Genomic DNA, 14,927 nt, shown 5'->3' on the forward strand with positions numbered 1-14,927 from the left:
GAGTCTTTTATAGGAGCATCTTACAAGCAGAGAGGATGTGCCTCTTCTCTAGTGTGAGGTTTCACATTCATGCTGAGCGTGCCACAGAGCATGTTCTGAAACACAGGTCACACAGTGTAGATAATGCACAGAAGTTCCTCCTGTAGCAGTGAGGTGTTACTGATGGCCAGGAGTCTGAGCTTCTCCATTCTCCATGCATGTTTTTAAAACAACCCGACACGTGATGGCAAAAGAGACTTTAGAAAACAAGCAAATAACAAGGGTTCACTTTTGGGGGGGAAAAACCTTGTAGGTAATGTCTCAGGACCTACTGCGTTGTAGAAGTCTCTAATTTTTATTTTTTTCTGTGTTGGTCTGAACTAAGAAAGAATCTTGTTGTCATTGGCTTTGAAAACCCAGCCCCAATTTTATTCCCATTATTGCAGTTGTCTTTCTTGAGTGCTGTACATTTGATTTGACATTTTCTTCTCATAGCCCATTCAAGAGTTGCTTTCTCAGTGACCATTCTGGTTCTTTTCTAAAACATTTTCCAGACCAAGTTATTGGTTTCTTTTTAGATAGTACCTATAATCTGCTAATATATTGAAAGGCATACAGTTCAGAAAGTTTATAAACAAAGACATGGCTTTATGGTTTTATGTGTTCACTTAGAAAAGTAAATCTTTTTCTTTGCACAGTCTTTCCTGGAGAGAAATTTATTTCTAAAAATCTCCCCCAGGGACAAATTTTCATAAGGCAATTATGAAATTCTAATTATGTCCAATAGTACATGATTATGTAGTTAAAGAAAACATGCATACTATATTCAGTGCTTTTATAAATAAATGGTTAATGAAAAGTAACACAAAATCAAAGAAAAACTAGCCTGAGTCTGCAGTATGGCTTGGGTTGACAGAGTGCTTGAACTTCTGAGTTTACTCCTTAGTACTGAAAAAATAGAGAAGGTGGAAGAGAGGAAGGGAGAAAGGGAAGTGAACTATAGAAATAATGTTGGAGATGATGGCTGCTGACCTTGAGCACTCTGATAGGACTGGTACTGGGCATGAGGGCATATAGGCCCTTTTCTTCCTAAGAAGACTTGTGACATTGCAAAGCTTCTTCTTATTTGTGAACTGTTGGAGATACATAGTTTTCCATGTGTCTGATTGGCACATGTGAAGATGACATTGCAGGGATACACTTTGCTGCCACATTCCCCCTTTGACTATCTAATAGAAACTTAATCTGGAAAAAATCTACTTTTAGCATCTGATGTACAAAATTATGTAACATCAGGATTCATGGTGTGAAGAGCAGGTTGAGTGTCTACTTCAGCCTCTAAAATATTGGATGATTGGATATGAAACTTCAAACTTATCAGTGAAAACAGACCCCCTCCCCCAATCATTTATTGTCTTTTCCTTGAGTAACAACAGCTTGTTTTTTTTTTTTGTTGTTGTTGATTGTGGGGCTTGAGCTCTGGGCTTGGGCCCTGTCCCTCAGCTCTTCAGCTCAAGGCTAATGATCTACCATTTGAGCCACAGCACCACTTCCGGTTTTCTGGTGGTTAATTGAAGAGTCTTACGGACTTTCCTGCCTGGCCTGGCATTGAACTGCAATCCTCCGATCTCAACCTCCTGAGTAGCTAGGATTACAGGTGTGAGCCATCTGTGCCTGGTTACAACCTCCCTTTCAAATGATCTTTTCCTTTAAGGGAGGGCATGCTAGAGGTCTGGATTAAAGTTACCTTTCTTTTTAATACTGTGACATAAAAGATAACACCATCATTCCTTAGTTAGATGAGGAAAAATTGCCAAGAATGGTGCTGCATGTATAGTTGATCTTTGTATTTCATCTTGACTCTGTGTTAAAGGGCAGGCTAGAAGTTTGGAGCCACAACAGGATAGGGCAGTATTACCAAACTACTGAGTAGTTCATTTTGGCTTTTTCCATATTAAGAGAAAATAAAATAATATGTTAAATTGGATGATCTTTTGAAAACAGACTGTGACCAGTATTTCAAATGCTATGATTTTAGGAGCTGAAGGAGACCATGAAGTTTATTTTTTGCACAATTCTTATTTTAATAGACCAAGAAGCTAAAACTAAAGGACTTGGACTTGTTTGGCAATAATCCTACATATCCTGATTTCTAATGTATTGTGCTTTGTCAGTGCCCTGCTTACATAGTAAAAGACCTAGACAGACTTTAAACAAAGAGAGGAAGAAGAGAGTGAGCAAGTTATGAAATTTTACATGGAAGTGCCTGCCCCATGGGGCTTCCACAAAGCGCTTCATGATGAACACATTTGGCATGTGACCCTGTAACCCTGAATCCAGTTGCTATGTTCCTTTTTAGTTCCTAATTGCTTATAAATGTGTAGTCATTATGGCTCTTGACCTCTGGGTGTTGACATAGATTTTGTTTCTTCTGTTTAAAAAACTGTTTATTTATTAAATATTTTGGCCATGTCCCTATCTGATGGTAAAATTTTAGCTAAAAGAACATCAGAGATCAGATCTAAATTAGGCTCAGTGACTCCACTATTCTGTTTTAAAAATTTAACTTCACTATTAAGATCACTGGTGCCCCCTGGTGAGATGATTTGGTAAAAAGCATGATCAGTGAGTAGACGTCAGGCCTTCTTTAGAAGTGTTTAATTGTTAATAATTAAAAGTATTCTTAATATATCCCATTTATGTTATATTTTAAAGAAATTGAGACCAAGAAATGAGCAGCGAGAGAATGAATTAATTATTTCTTTTCTGAGATGTTTATATGAAGAGAAACAAAAAGAGCACATCCACATTGGAGAGATGAAACAGGTATGCACTTTTATTATCATTATTATTGTAATATTTACTAGGAAATAGTGTATGCAAAGTCTTGTTGCTTGTCTATAGCACTAAAGCCTCCTTTTCGCCTTAATTTATTTTTATTTATTGTACATGGAGGAAACATTTAGGAGTCTTAGTTATACATAGAGAAGATGAGAGAAGTTTCTGCCTGCCTTATAGAGGGTTGGAGCACTTAATGTGATCTGAGTGTGATTTAAGGCATGAAGAATTAAGAGTGAGCACTGTCACGATGAGCTATGTGACTTGTTGGAGCTTCTCTTTGTCACCTCATGTTTCTTCCTTGAAAATGAGATTATACAGTAGCTTTTGGGATTGTGTAAAGTATCTGAAAGTACTCTGTAATGTTACTGACCAGTCAGATACAGTGTTAGAAAGCCTGGTTAAATGCTGTTCATCTGTAGAACTTCCATCAATTACACTTTGCAGGAGGATAGTCTCCCTCCTATCTTATAACTGCGCAAGCTTTATATAGCTTTGCTGTTTGTGAGGTACCCTATGTGGTACTACTTACGGATCTCTTTTTTGAAGAGTTTGGCATTCAGTATATCTGGTGCCTCATGATCCACTTTCCTTTGACTCATTTGATCACTAATAGCTTCCAACCATGTACATTTTATATTTTCTAAAGCTATTGGCCCAGAGAATTTAGAGAAAAAAGAAATCAGTAAAGGGTACTTAAGTTTCTTAAGTTTCCAAAAGTGCACTGCCTTTTTCCTTTTAAATATAATTTGAATGCTTATTCCAAAGACACAGGAAAGGCATGTTGGTACTCAGTACTGTATCTTCCCTTGCTCTCCTCACAGATGCCCCTCATTGTCTGCTAACCTAAAGTTAGTGTAGTTCTAATTGGATGCACAGGTAGAAATCCTCTTTATTTGTTTGGCTGGTTAGCTTTGGCACTGATGTGCCTTTTATAAACTCTCATAGCTCTATACAATGGCTGGCATTGTTTTATTTTATCTCCTCTGACAGCCTAGGACCCTGTAGCAGTGGCCCGACACCAGTGTATTGTTTGTGTCGTTGGCTTTTGGCCTTGGTCTAGTCCCATTTCTCCCCTTCTAGCCTGGACTTGATGGGTAACATTGGGGTTCTGAGCCCCTCTGTTTACTTAAGGATAGACCTCTCTCAGTCTAGGTTTTCAGCGAATTTTCTTGTTCACTTTTCAAGTTTCCTTTCTCTTTTTCACTCTCTACCTGGTTTTTGTCTCTTTGTCATGGATAGCTTTTTCATAGTTCTGATTTTCCATTTCCCCCAGTTAGTCTCTGACAAAAAATCAATAATTTTGAAATCATAACTGAGTGAAAGAATGAAGCATTAATAGTGGAGAGAAGTGTTTTTAAATACTATGAAGATTTATAGTTGATGGAAAGTTCAGATGTATGTACTAACTCCTTTTTGTGGACCAATGTAAGAGTTGAGCTTCTTCAGTGGAGAAGTATGTGTATTTTTTTTCCATCTTCAAAATATTAGAATTTATTGTAAAAGAGTCCAAAGCCTGGGTACTAATGGCTCACATATGCAGTCTTAGCTACTCAGAAGGCTGAGAACCGAAAGATCCATTGGAAGCCACCCTAGACAGGAAAGTCTCTAAGACTACATCTCCAAAATAGCCAGCAGCAAACCATGCTGCAGACATGGCTTAAGTGGTAGAGCGCCAGCTGTGAGCAAGAACACAAGGCCTGAAGCTTGTTGGCTGTCTAAGGACTGGGAAATAACATGATATTGCCTGGCCAAGACAACTTCAGGAAAGATTTAATATTCAGTAAGTCTTGGGAGTTTTCTTCACAGCCACCTAAATTTTTATTATGTGAATCATAATAGAACCATCCAGGAAAAAAGATTCCCACCCCTTCCCTAGGAATTTGTAAATGATCTGTCATCTAGAAGCTTCTGTGTCTGCAAAGAACTTGTTATGGGGTCTTCATCCCTTCTCTTACATGGAAGCAGGAAATCTTTCTCCTTTTTTTCCTTTTTCCACTTCTTCTACTTTATCCTTTTATGCTAAAATAAATCCTTGCTAAAACTTACTTAAGAAAAGAACCCCCAGGCTGCACCCCTTCCTGGGCCATTGAGCACCTATGCGTTGCCAATAGATGTAGCTGAGATTCTCCAATGAATGTCTGCTCAAATTTTCTGCTGCTGTCAGACAATTAGCTATATGGATTTAATTGCCTTTTTGTTGCATCTAAAAATTCTTGTTGCCTAGAAAACGTGTTAGGATGTGACCTACACAGGTAGAATTAAGGTGTTAACAAGGAAGTTCTCCCAAAAGTGGGCCCGAGGCAGTGAGTCTATGGAAACCTGTTCTTGTTGTTTGTTTGTTTGTTTTTATTTATTTAAGTTACCTTTAGTCCTCCACAAAAAGAATTCATTTCGACATCTATTTATGAGTTTACCCCTTTCATTAACCGACATCTAGAGCTGTCAGAAGGCTCAATTTCCATCAAGTAGACAAACACATCTTCAAGTCTTATGGAAAAGGTGTCAATTTGGGCAAAAGACCTATATATTGTTATAGTTAACTTTGTATATGTATATATACATTATAACTAAAAGGTATATGAACGTACATTAAAGCTAAAAATGACACCTTTTACCTTTTAGTCAGAGGGGCATATTACTTCTACTTGTATTCACAAGCAGTGCAAAAATTAACATTAAATCAGTTGTCAGTGAATGTTTGCCGTGTATCAGATGTTAATAATTCCTTAGTCAAAAATTCCCTTCATACTCCAACAGAAATGTTGAAGTAGGGAAGAAAATACTTGTTTTAGAGACAAGAAAATGAGAGTACAAGTCAAAGAGTGTGTTACCAGGTGGCCAAGCCAATTTGTCTGAGGTCTGGATACATTATTGTAATCATGTTTTTTAGGAGCTTAAAATTTAGTGCTGTACTGATATTTATTATCCTGGGTCCGTTATCTATTTGTTCATTTCTATTTATTTTATGTATTTATAAACATTTTTTTTTGCCAGTACTAAGGCTTGAACTCGGAGCCTTACACTCAGGGTCTTGTGGTCTTGTTCTTTATTTGTTCATGGTTGGCACTTTACCACTTGAGCCATGCCCGCCAGTCCAGCATTTTGCTGATTAGAGATGGAATTTCAAGGACCTTTCTACACCTCCTGGTTTCAAACCATAATCCTTAGATCTCAGCTTCCTGAGTATCTAATACTACAGGTGAGAGCCAACTGCATGGCAGAATATTATTTTCTATATTTTAATTATTATTTCTTTAATTTCCCCCCCTTTTTGGACAGAAATTGGGTTTTGAACCTAGGACATTGCACTTTCCACACTGATGCTGTACCTCTGAGCCATGACTTTAGATCCCCATTTTTGGTTTTGAGACTAAGATCTTGTTTCTTGCCAGGCACATGTGTGAACTGAGTCTACCTACTTTAGACTTCTCATCCTTGCTTGGATAACATAACCTCATCACTGTGTTCAGCTTTTCTCCATTGAGATGGAGGGAATTAATTGTTCCACCCTGGTGGCCCTAGAACCATAATCTTCTCAATTTTAGCCTCCCATGTAGTTTAGGATGCCAGGCTATACCACTGTACTCAGCTATGGATTGAGAAAGTTTTTCTTTTGCCAAAGTTTGTCTCAAACTATCATCTTTCCATTGTCTTTTTCCATTTCCCAAGTAGCTGAGATTACAGAAAGTGGCCACTGATGTCTAGCTTCTCAATGTCAATTCTAAATCGATGTTACTTACAAATTATAGTTGAGTCGTGCCATAAGACATAGAAAGGACTCTGGTTTTGTTGTTGTTTTGGTGCCAGTCTTGGGGCTTGAACTTAGGACCTGGACATTGTCCCTGAGCTTCTTTTGCTCAAGGCTAATGCTCTGCTACTTTAGACACAGCTCCATTTCTGGCTCTGTGCGTGTGTCTGTATGTGTGTGTGTGTGTGTGTGTCTGTGTGTGTGTGTGTGTGTGTGTGTCTGTGTGATTAATTAGAGATAAGAGTCTCACACTTTTCTTCCCAGGCTGGCTTCCAACTTCAATCCTAAGATCTCAGTCTCCTGAGTAGGTAGAATTACAGGTATGAGCCATCAGCGCCAACAGAAAGGACTTCGTAGAGGAGAGCAGAGGCAGCATTGAATTAAGTATGCAGGATTCTTCAGGCCTGATCTTGCTTTCTTTAGTCTTGTAGTCAATATTTATATATCAAATCCAATTAATCTGATTTGCTTTAGTGTATGAAACTACTATGAGCTTTAAAAGCAGTTGTGTATTATCTTCACTTTTGGGGAAACTAGTGTTGAGTTCAAGGAATGCCTCTCAAGGTTCTTTGTGGATGATTCCTTTTATCCTGGAAGCTGAACTGTCTCAATCCTGGAAAGGCTCTTTCTTATTCTTGGAGAATACCCCTAGCACAGAACCAATCTAAGGTACATAAGTATCATAGGCACTTAATATTTGTTGAGTGAGTCTTTGTTGCCTTAGGCATGCATTCTTTGGGAGCCTGTCTGCCATTACTCATCTACTCACTGCCTCTTGAGCAAGCTTTATCATCCAGAGTACTTGTGCTCAGTGCTAACAGAACACAAAAGTAAATTATAGTCTCTTGTTAAAGGAATTTTTATACCAATAGCCATTCTTTTTGTGTATATCCTAATTCTCACAGGAATGAAATCATAGATAATTGGACAATTATGTAGCTCTTGTCAGTATGTAGCCCTTATCAGAACACTGTCTCTCTTACACCTTGAAAACATTTGTAGCATTCATTAGTGAATTAGCACTTTTATTATTCATCAGCACTGATGAATGAAATTGAAAGACGCTTAATAGCAGTAGTAATTAGGAAAGACATAATAAGAGAACATCCTCTGTCCAACAGAAAGGCAGAGTGTAAGAATCCAGGCAGTACTTCGTAAAGGTAAAACTCATGTGCTGAGCTGAGGACTGTGAATTGGTGCCATTTAAAGAAAGAAGCTTGAAAATGCTTGGATCACTGAAGATGCACAGTGCTAGAGGCTCTCAAGAACATGATTATTTCCCCGGCAATATTAAGGAGCTCTGCCTAAGAGAGGTCACTGCATCCTCCTTTGTAAAAAAGCGTAGAAGCAGAGAATAAACATTGAACTGAAGTGGGAAGAATAAAGGACATTTGCCAGCATGGGTAAATAAATCTCAAAACGAATATTGAAAGAAGAATAATTGCAAAGGGATTTGTGCATTGTAATTCCTTTTAAAGTTTCAAATACACATAAGCCAATATAAAAATAGAAATCGTTTCACTTTTTCCTGTGTCACAGATTGCAGCAGAGAATATTGGAAGTGAATTACCACCTAGTGCTACTCGTTTTAGGCTAGATATGCTGAAAAACAAAGCAAAGCGATCTTTAACAGAATCTTTAGAAAGTATTTTATCCCGGGTAAGTAGCTTAATTTTCTTGTAATTTAGATTAAATCACTTTTTAGGAGAGCCTAAGATTTAATTCTATGCCTTTAATATACCAGCTTTAATCACTCAAGTACAAAAATATAAATCCTAAAAGTATACATAAGTCCTTTTTTATGTTTAGTCTTAGAACAATGATATTATATAGCAGAGGCTAGCCTTGGACTCCTGATCCTCCTGCCTCGATCTCTAGAGAGCTGCTCTACTCTTACATTCTATCTCTTTGGATTTATTTTGTTTTGTTTTTGTATTCCAAAAGAGTGTTGCTCATTGGCCAGTCCGTATAGGGAGCATAGATTGCATAGGCCATGGTATGGTCTTGGTTCTCCCTGGTGTCACTAGAGACAATGTTTTAAAAGCCAGTAACTTCCAGCTGTTTTTCTTAGCTGTCTGGAACTTTTTATAGCAGAGCTTTATAAACTGTTGGATTCCTGGACCAATTTCCACACATTTTCAATTGTTTTGTAAATAATGTTTTATTAAAACATAGTTGCATCCATTAATTTACTTATTGTTTAAGGCTGTTATTGTGCAAAATTGAGTACCTGTCACAGGCAAGAACAAACTACAAAACAGGTGTCATCTTCAGAGTTATCAGAAAGCACACCACCATTCCTTCATGCCTTGATGGTTGGCACATCTGAAAAAATGAAAGTTCAACTTTCAGTCAGAGTTTCATACCTTTTTGGAGGCTACCATATATCATTATAGTTTTTTTAATGACACATTCCCTTTGAAACATAGGTGTTATCTAGTTTAAAAAGAAAGTTAATTTTTGTTTGATATTTCTGAACTTTGAAATATATTACAAGAAATTGAAAATAGCACATTTAAAAAACCAGAGGAGGAGGGGCTGCTTTTGAAAGCTCAGAGAGGGCTAGAGAGAGTGACACATAGGGAGAGTGGTGGCCGTTTAATGTCTTATAACTTGGGGGACAAACTGTTGAGTGGGCTTACTTGAATATCTACTTTTCCTCATAGATTTGTCTCTTCTTCCCACCTATTATCTTTATCAAGTGACTGAGCCATAAGAAATTGCGGAATATTTAGTATGGTATAATCTTTAAACAAACAAAATGACAGAAGAGTGATTGTTTTAATGTATATGTATATCTAGCCAATAGTCTCAGATTACTTAAATAGATCAAGCTGACTCTAGCGTATGGTTCTCCAAAATCTGCAGAGTCCTAAATGAACTACATTGTCTTTATGTATGTAGGGCAATAAGGCCAGAGGCCTGCAGGAACATTCCTCCAGTGTGGATCTGGACAGCTCCATGTCTAGCACATTAAGTAACACTAGCAAGGTAAGTACATTTTACCTTTTTATAACACCCCGAGGATCAGGCCAACAGCCCCTCTATCTCTAGGGCTCTGTCAGAAAGCACAAACGCCTAATACCTCTAGTCGTAAAGTTTGGTATTTCTAGACCTTTGGTTAGCTAGCTCAATTTTAAAATAGAAGCTTTATAAAAAGTAAGTGGCCATACCATAAACAAGGAAACAATATTATATTCTTAGACAACTAAGATCTAATTTATAGCAGAATAACCAGTAGATTTTCCACACACACACGTGTGTGTATGTGTGTATTAGGTTTTTGGTGGTAGTGGGGTTTGCACTCAAAGCCTCAGGTACTCTTCACTTGAGTTACATTTCCACAGTAGATTTTTTCTTTAAATAAAAAAATAGTTAAAGTTGGGCTAACTACAAAAGGGGGGTTGCAAATTTAGAGAAGGATGCAGTGTTGTCCTTTAGCTAGTTCCATCTTTATAATTAAATTTAATTTTTTTTGTACTGGAGTTGAACTGAGCTGGAGCCATACCTCCAGCTCCTTGTGCTTTCAGTTATTGTTCACATTGTATCTCATTTTTGCCCAAGGATGATCTCAGAACATGATCCTCCTATCTGTGCCTCCCACCTACCTGGGATTAATTCAAATCTGCCAAGAAGTGAGCTTGGCTTTTTTGGTGGTTAACTGGAGCTAAAAGAGTCTTACAAACTTTCCTGCCTGGGCTGGTTTTGTATCACAATACTCAGATCTCAGCCTCCTTTAAGCACTGATTTACAGTAATGATAGCAGTTCTTTTCTTTGTAAAAGCATGTATGTTGAAATCATAGCATATAAAATATTATTATGATTCTTAATGCTTATGCATTTAGTAGTGAGAGAGTGCCTAAGAAAAACAGTAGATTCCATTTGAATACATTTTGCAGTGTGTAAAGCATTGTAACAATTCTAGAAATGGTGAGATAAATTTTCACTGTGCCCTTACAGAAGAGGAAAATGCAATGCAGAAAGAAGTTAAGTGAGTTCTGTTGGACTGTGACAAATGTCTAGGAAGACATTTTTCAGTACTTAATGAAGTATAGTTTTTAGCCCCAATATTAACAACTTTAGAAAGAGATTTCAAATGTAATAGACTCGGAACAGCGAACTAGTTATATAGCATACATAGTTTTATAAGCAGTAGTAAATATCTCTTTTTCAGAGAGAGGGATTTTTGCAATGCTAGGGATTGAACTCAGGACCTTGTACATGCTAGATAATTGCTCTACTGTTGAACTACACTTCCAGCTATGAGAGGGGAGTCTTTATGGCATCACTTGAAAACAATTATATGTAATGGCTTGTGTCCTTCGTTCTTGTATTTGAACAACTTTCCTAATCCTCCACTAGCATCTTTCTCTGGCCATCAGGTATATAATGGACCTCTATGTTTTTGGTGGGCCCTTGGTGGCATTCTAATAAGTACCTGTATATTAAAATGTATTCCTGGCCAGGTGCCATGGTTCATGCTGGGAATCATTCATTACAGCAGAAAAACCTCAGTATGGTGATATATATTTGCCATCCCAGCTATGTGGGAAGAAAAAGTAGGAAGATTGCAGACCAGGCTGGCCCAGGCAGAAATCAGAAGCTTTCTCAGAAATAACCAAAACAAAACAACCCAAGCACAGTGATTCAAACTTAGAATCCTAGCACTTGGGAGATGGAGATTGGGGATTGAAATTTTTTTTGGCGGGGGGAGATTGAAATTTTGAGGCCAGTCCCAGCAAAAAGTTTTTCAAGACTCTTATCTCAGCCAGGGTAGTAAGTCTTTCATCCCAGCACAAAGGCAAGCACAAATAGAAGGAACATTGTCTAGGCCAGCCAGACCAGAATAACACGAAACTATAGCTCCAAAAAAAAAAAAAATGAAGCCGGGTGCCAGTGGTTCATACCTGTAATCCTAGCTACTCAGGAGGCTGAGATCTGAGGATCATGGCTCAAAGCCAGCCTGAGCAGGAAAGTCCATGAGACTCTTATTTCCAATAAACCACCAGAAAACCAGAAGTGGTGCTGTGGCTCAAGTGGTAGAGTGCTAGCCTTGAGCTGAAGAACTGAGGGACAGCACCTAGGCCCATAGTTCAAGCCCCACGACTGACCAAAAAAAAAGCCTTGGACTGCGGTTAGAGGTTTTTCACTTCTCCCAGATTCCCCTGTGTGACTTCCAACCTACTGTCTGTCTGCTGCCAGGAGCCATCCATGGGTGACAGGGATGCCATGCCTAATTCTGAGAGCTCCTTCAAGCTTCTCAGCTCCTCGGATGACCTGTCCAGTGACTCGGAGAGCCACCTCCCAGAAGAGCCTGCCCTGCTGTCACCCCAGCAGGCCTTCCGAAGACGAGCGAACACCCTGAGCCATTTCCCAGTGGAGGGCCCGGAGTCTTCGGAGCCTGTGCAGAGATCTCCAGGAGTCGCTCAAAGAAAACTTTTGAGGTATCACTCCGTGAGCACAGAGACACCTCATGAACGAAAGTAAGAGTTGCTTAGAGCACAAAATTTGCTGTGCAAATACCTTGGATATATCTGTAACTAACCAGTGTGTGTGTGTGTGTGTGTGAGAGAGAGAGAGAGAGTGAGAGTGAGAGTGTGTGTGTGTGTGTGTGTGTTGGGTGTACTTACTGAGTCAGGTTTTACGGATGGCAAGATAAAACTGGAAGCAGTAGTGTATTCTTCCCAGCTCCCTTAGGATGTATATAGACAGGAGATGATTGCTGCTTGTTCAGGTTCCAGCATTGTCAGGAAGCAGGTAATGAGCAAAAATGGTACTTGGCTTGTATAATTACATGTCAGACAAGAGAGAGCTTGGCTGCCAGCCTCGGGAAGGGGGAGGGGGTGCGAGTGTGTGGAGGCTCATCATTTAGAAATCTGGGACTGAGCCTCTGTGGAGTGGGGACACAGTATCTCCACAAGCAGAATGGCCTGCTATGGACAGCTGGGCTGGACCAGAGCTGGGCTCAGGTCTGGCTCTATTTTGAGCTACTTGTGACCTGGCCATATCTGCTGAAGGCTCAGTAGGGAGAGCATTGTAGTTGATGTTCTTCAAATCTTTCACTGTGGGAATTCTATGTTCTTCTAAAAGATTTAATCACTTAGTAATTGGGCTCAAATGAATAGTTGGCATTTTCTGATTATAGTGAGTAGTATGATGGCAGTTTTTCCTGTTCCTTCTAAAGTCCCTTAGTGATTACACTGTAAATGGACACGGAATATATTAAAAACAATTAAATTTCCTCATCTCATAAGTGTGAAATAGGGCCACACCCAGGTGTGGTGGCTTTTTTCTTCTGCCATAGGTAGAAACCTTAGGATATGCTTGTCATATATATGTAGTTCATAAATGAGGAGTGAGTCTGTGCATCAAGTGTTTAGAATGCTTTGAGAGAAGGGGCTCATCTACCAGTCTGGAATTATAAAGAAGGACCTGGCTGCTTGTTATCTCTTGGAGATCATTACTGTTGTTTGAAACTCAGTTGGATAACATCACAGAAGCAAGACTTCCTCCAGAAGCTGGTTTAAATTGGTCATCTTATTGCTGCATAGTGTGGCTGCAGTTGAAGTTTCTTGTCAAGTTTCTTAGTGCCTCGCTGTATCCCCACTGCAGGCCCAATCCTCTGCATTTGCAGTATAGTAGAATGCTCCATTAGAAAGGCCTGGTTCTCTTGTCAAATATAAGCCACAGTGGTAACACTGTCCCTGCTTTCCCTTTATCCTCTAAGAATGTAGTTTTGCAATGGATTGTGTTGGACCTTAGTGATGATGGATGGGGACTTGTGCCTGTGTATGCATGTCTCTCTACTGTGGCCATTTTGCTTTCTCCCCCAACCCCCATACCTTTTCTCATTTATTCACAGGAAACAAGGCATTAAGATTAAGCAAAATATTCTTCTTTTAAAGGAAAATGTGTTTTTAAAATTTTAAAAAATTTTCTTTTGTTTCTATTCTAATTAAATATTTTTAGCCTCTCAGTTCCCAGAAAGGGATTGAGAAAAAGTATTAATACATTAATTAAAATCTATAATGAAAGGATAGACAAGGGAAACTGTTGAAAATGGCTTCTAATTCTATTTTCCCTGAAAACAACCTTTGCCAATGAGAGCGAGTGGGAAAGAATTCTTTGGATTCCCTGATAGCTCATGAGACACAAAGAATTGAGTCTCTGTTTTCTTCCTCCTTTCCCCTCAGCTTCAAAATGGTCTCCTCTATTTCCTTCCCTTCCTTTTCCCCTTCCCCTCTAACCCCCAGTGCTCTTTCCTGTTGCTCCTTAGCGAGGACCATCCTGTGGGCGAGTCTAAGCATTGCTCAGGTCAGCCTTCAGCTCCTGCTCCTCCACCTCGTCTTAACCCCTCTGCCTCCTCGCCAAACTTTTTAAAGTACCTAAAGCATAATTCCAGTGGAGAGCAAGGTGGGAATGCTGTGGCGAAGAGGTGAGCATCTCGCATGGCAAGTTCAGTGTCATTTGTCACCTTGGGAGTTCACACCCAGTTCATCCTGCATGGGGGCCAGGTTGGCAGCCCCTGTGCTGCTTGTGTGAATGTTTTTGGTCTATCATATCTATCTGATATATAAATTGACTTAATCTTATTCATAACATCCTTTAAAATAAAGAGTCTTGATGGTAAGCCCTTTTACTTACTAATTTTCACACCTCACATTAGTGTGTACCTACATGTGCATGTGCACAGGTTAACAGCTGTTTGCTATTGTACACTTTCATTTGCATCTCATCTGAAACCCCCAATTACTTTAGAAAAATCATCTTTTTCCAATTTGGAAAGAAAAGTCATTTAGAATATGTAATGCTTTTGCTGGGCGCTGGTGGCTCACGCCTGTAATCCTAGCTACTCAGGAGGCTGAGATCTGAGTATCGCGGTTCAAAGCCAGCCTGGGCAAGAGAGACCGTGAGACTCCTATCTCCAATAAACCACCAGAAAACCGGAAGTGGCGCTGTAGCTCAAGTGGTAGAGCGCTCACCTTGAGCTGAAGAGCTGAGGGACAGCGCCCAGGCCCAGAGTTCAAGCCTCACGACCGACCAAAAAAAAAAAAAAGAATATGTAATGCTTTTTTAAACATGTACACATAAATTGCATGCCTTTATAATCAAGTCTTTCTGAGCACTGGTGACTTGACTCATACCTGTAATCCTACCTACTTAGGAAGCTGAGATTTGAGGATTGTAGTTTGAAGACAGCCCAGGGAGGAAACTCTGTGAGACTCCTTATCTCTATAAACACCAAAAAAAGCTAGAAATGGAGCTGAGGCTCAAGTATAGAGCGCTAGCCCTTGAGCAAAAAAATCTCAGGTATTGCACCCAGGCCTTGAGCTTAAGCCTGGGATCGGCATATACCTA

The 14,927-nt window shown here is 39.3% G+C and overlaps 1 protein-coding gene across 9 annotated transcripts in view; it reads left to right on the forward strand.

The window, feature by feature from the left end:
- Tbc1d1 (TBC1 (tre-2/USP6, BUB2, cdc16) domain family, member 1) overlaps window positions 1-14,927 on the forward strand; it is a 180,648-nt gene that overhangs the window by 97,624 nt on the left and 68,097 nt on the right. For 6 of the 9 annotated variants that reach the window (XM_013009024.1, XM_013009023.1, XM_013009028.1 and 3 more), the window contains 4 exons: window positions 2,695-2,805; window positions 8,108-8,227; window positions 9,473-9,559; window positions 11,772-12,052. In XM_013009024.1, the coding sequence (XP_012864478.1) occupies window positions 2,695-2,805; window positions 8,108-8,227; window positions 9,473-9,559; window positions 11,772-12,052 (599 nt within the window). Of the gene's footprint in view, window positions 1-2,694; window positions 2,806-8,107; window positions 8,228-9,472; window positions 9,560-11,771; window positions 12,053-13,845; window positions 14,005-14,927 lie in introns of all 9 variants that reach the window. The other 3 variants (XM_013009027.1, XM_013009029.1, XM_013009031.1) reach the window with 2 other exon arrangements.

The sequence above is a fragment of the Dipodomys ordii genome, unplaced genomic scaffold, assembly GCF_000151885.1.
Source record: "Dipodomys ordii isolate 6190 unplaced genomic scaffold, Dord_2.0 Scaffold8, whole genome shotgun sequence".
Taxonomy (NCBI): Eukaryota; Metazoa; Chordata; class Mammalia; order Rodentia; family Heteromyidae; genus Dipodomys; species Dipodomys ordii.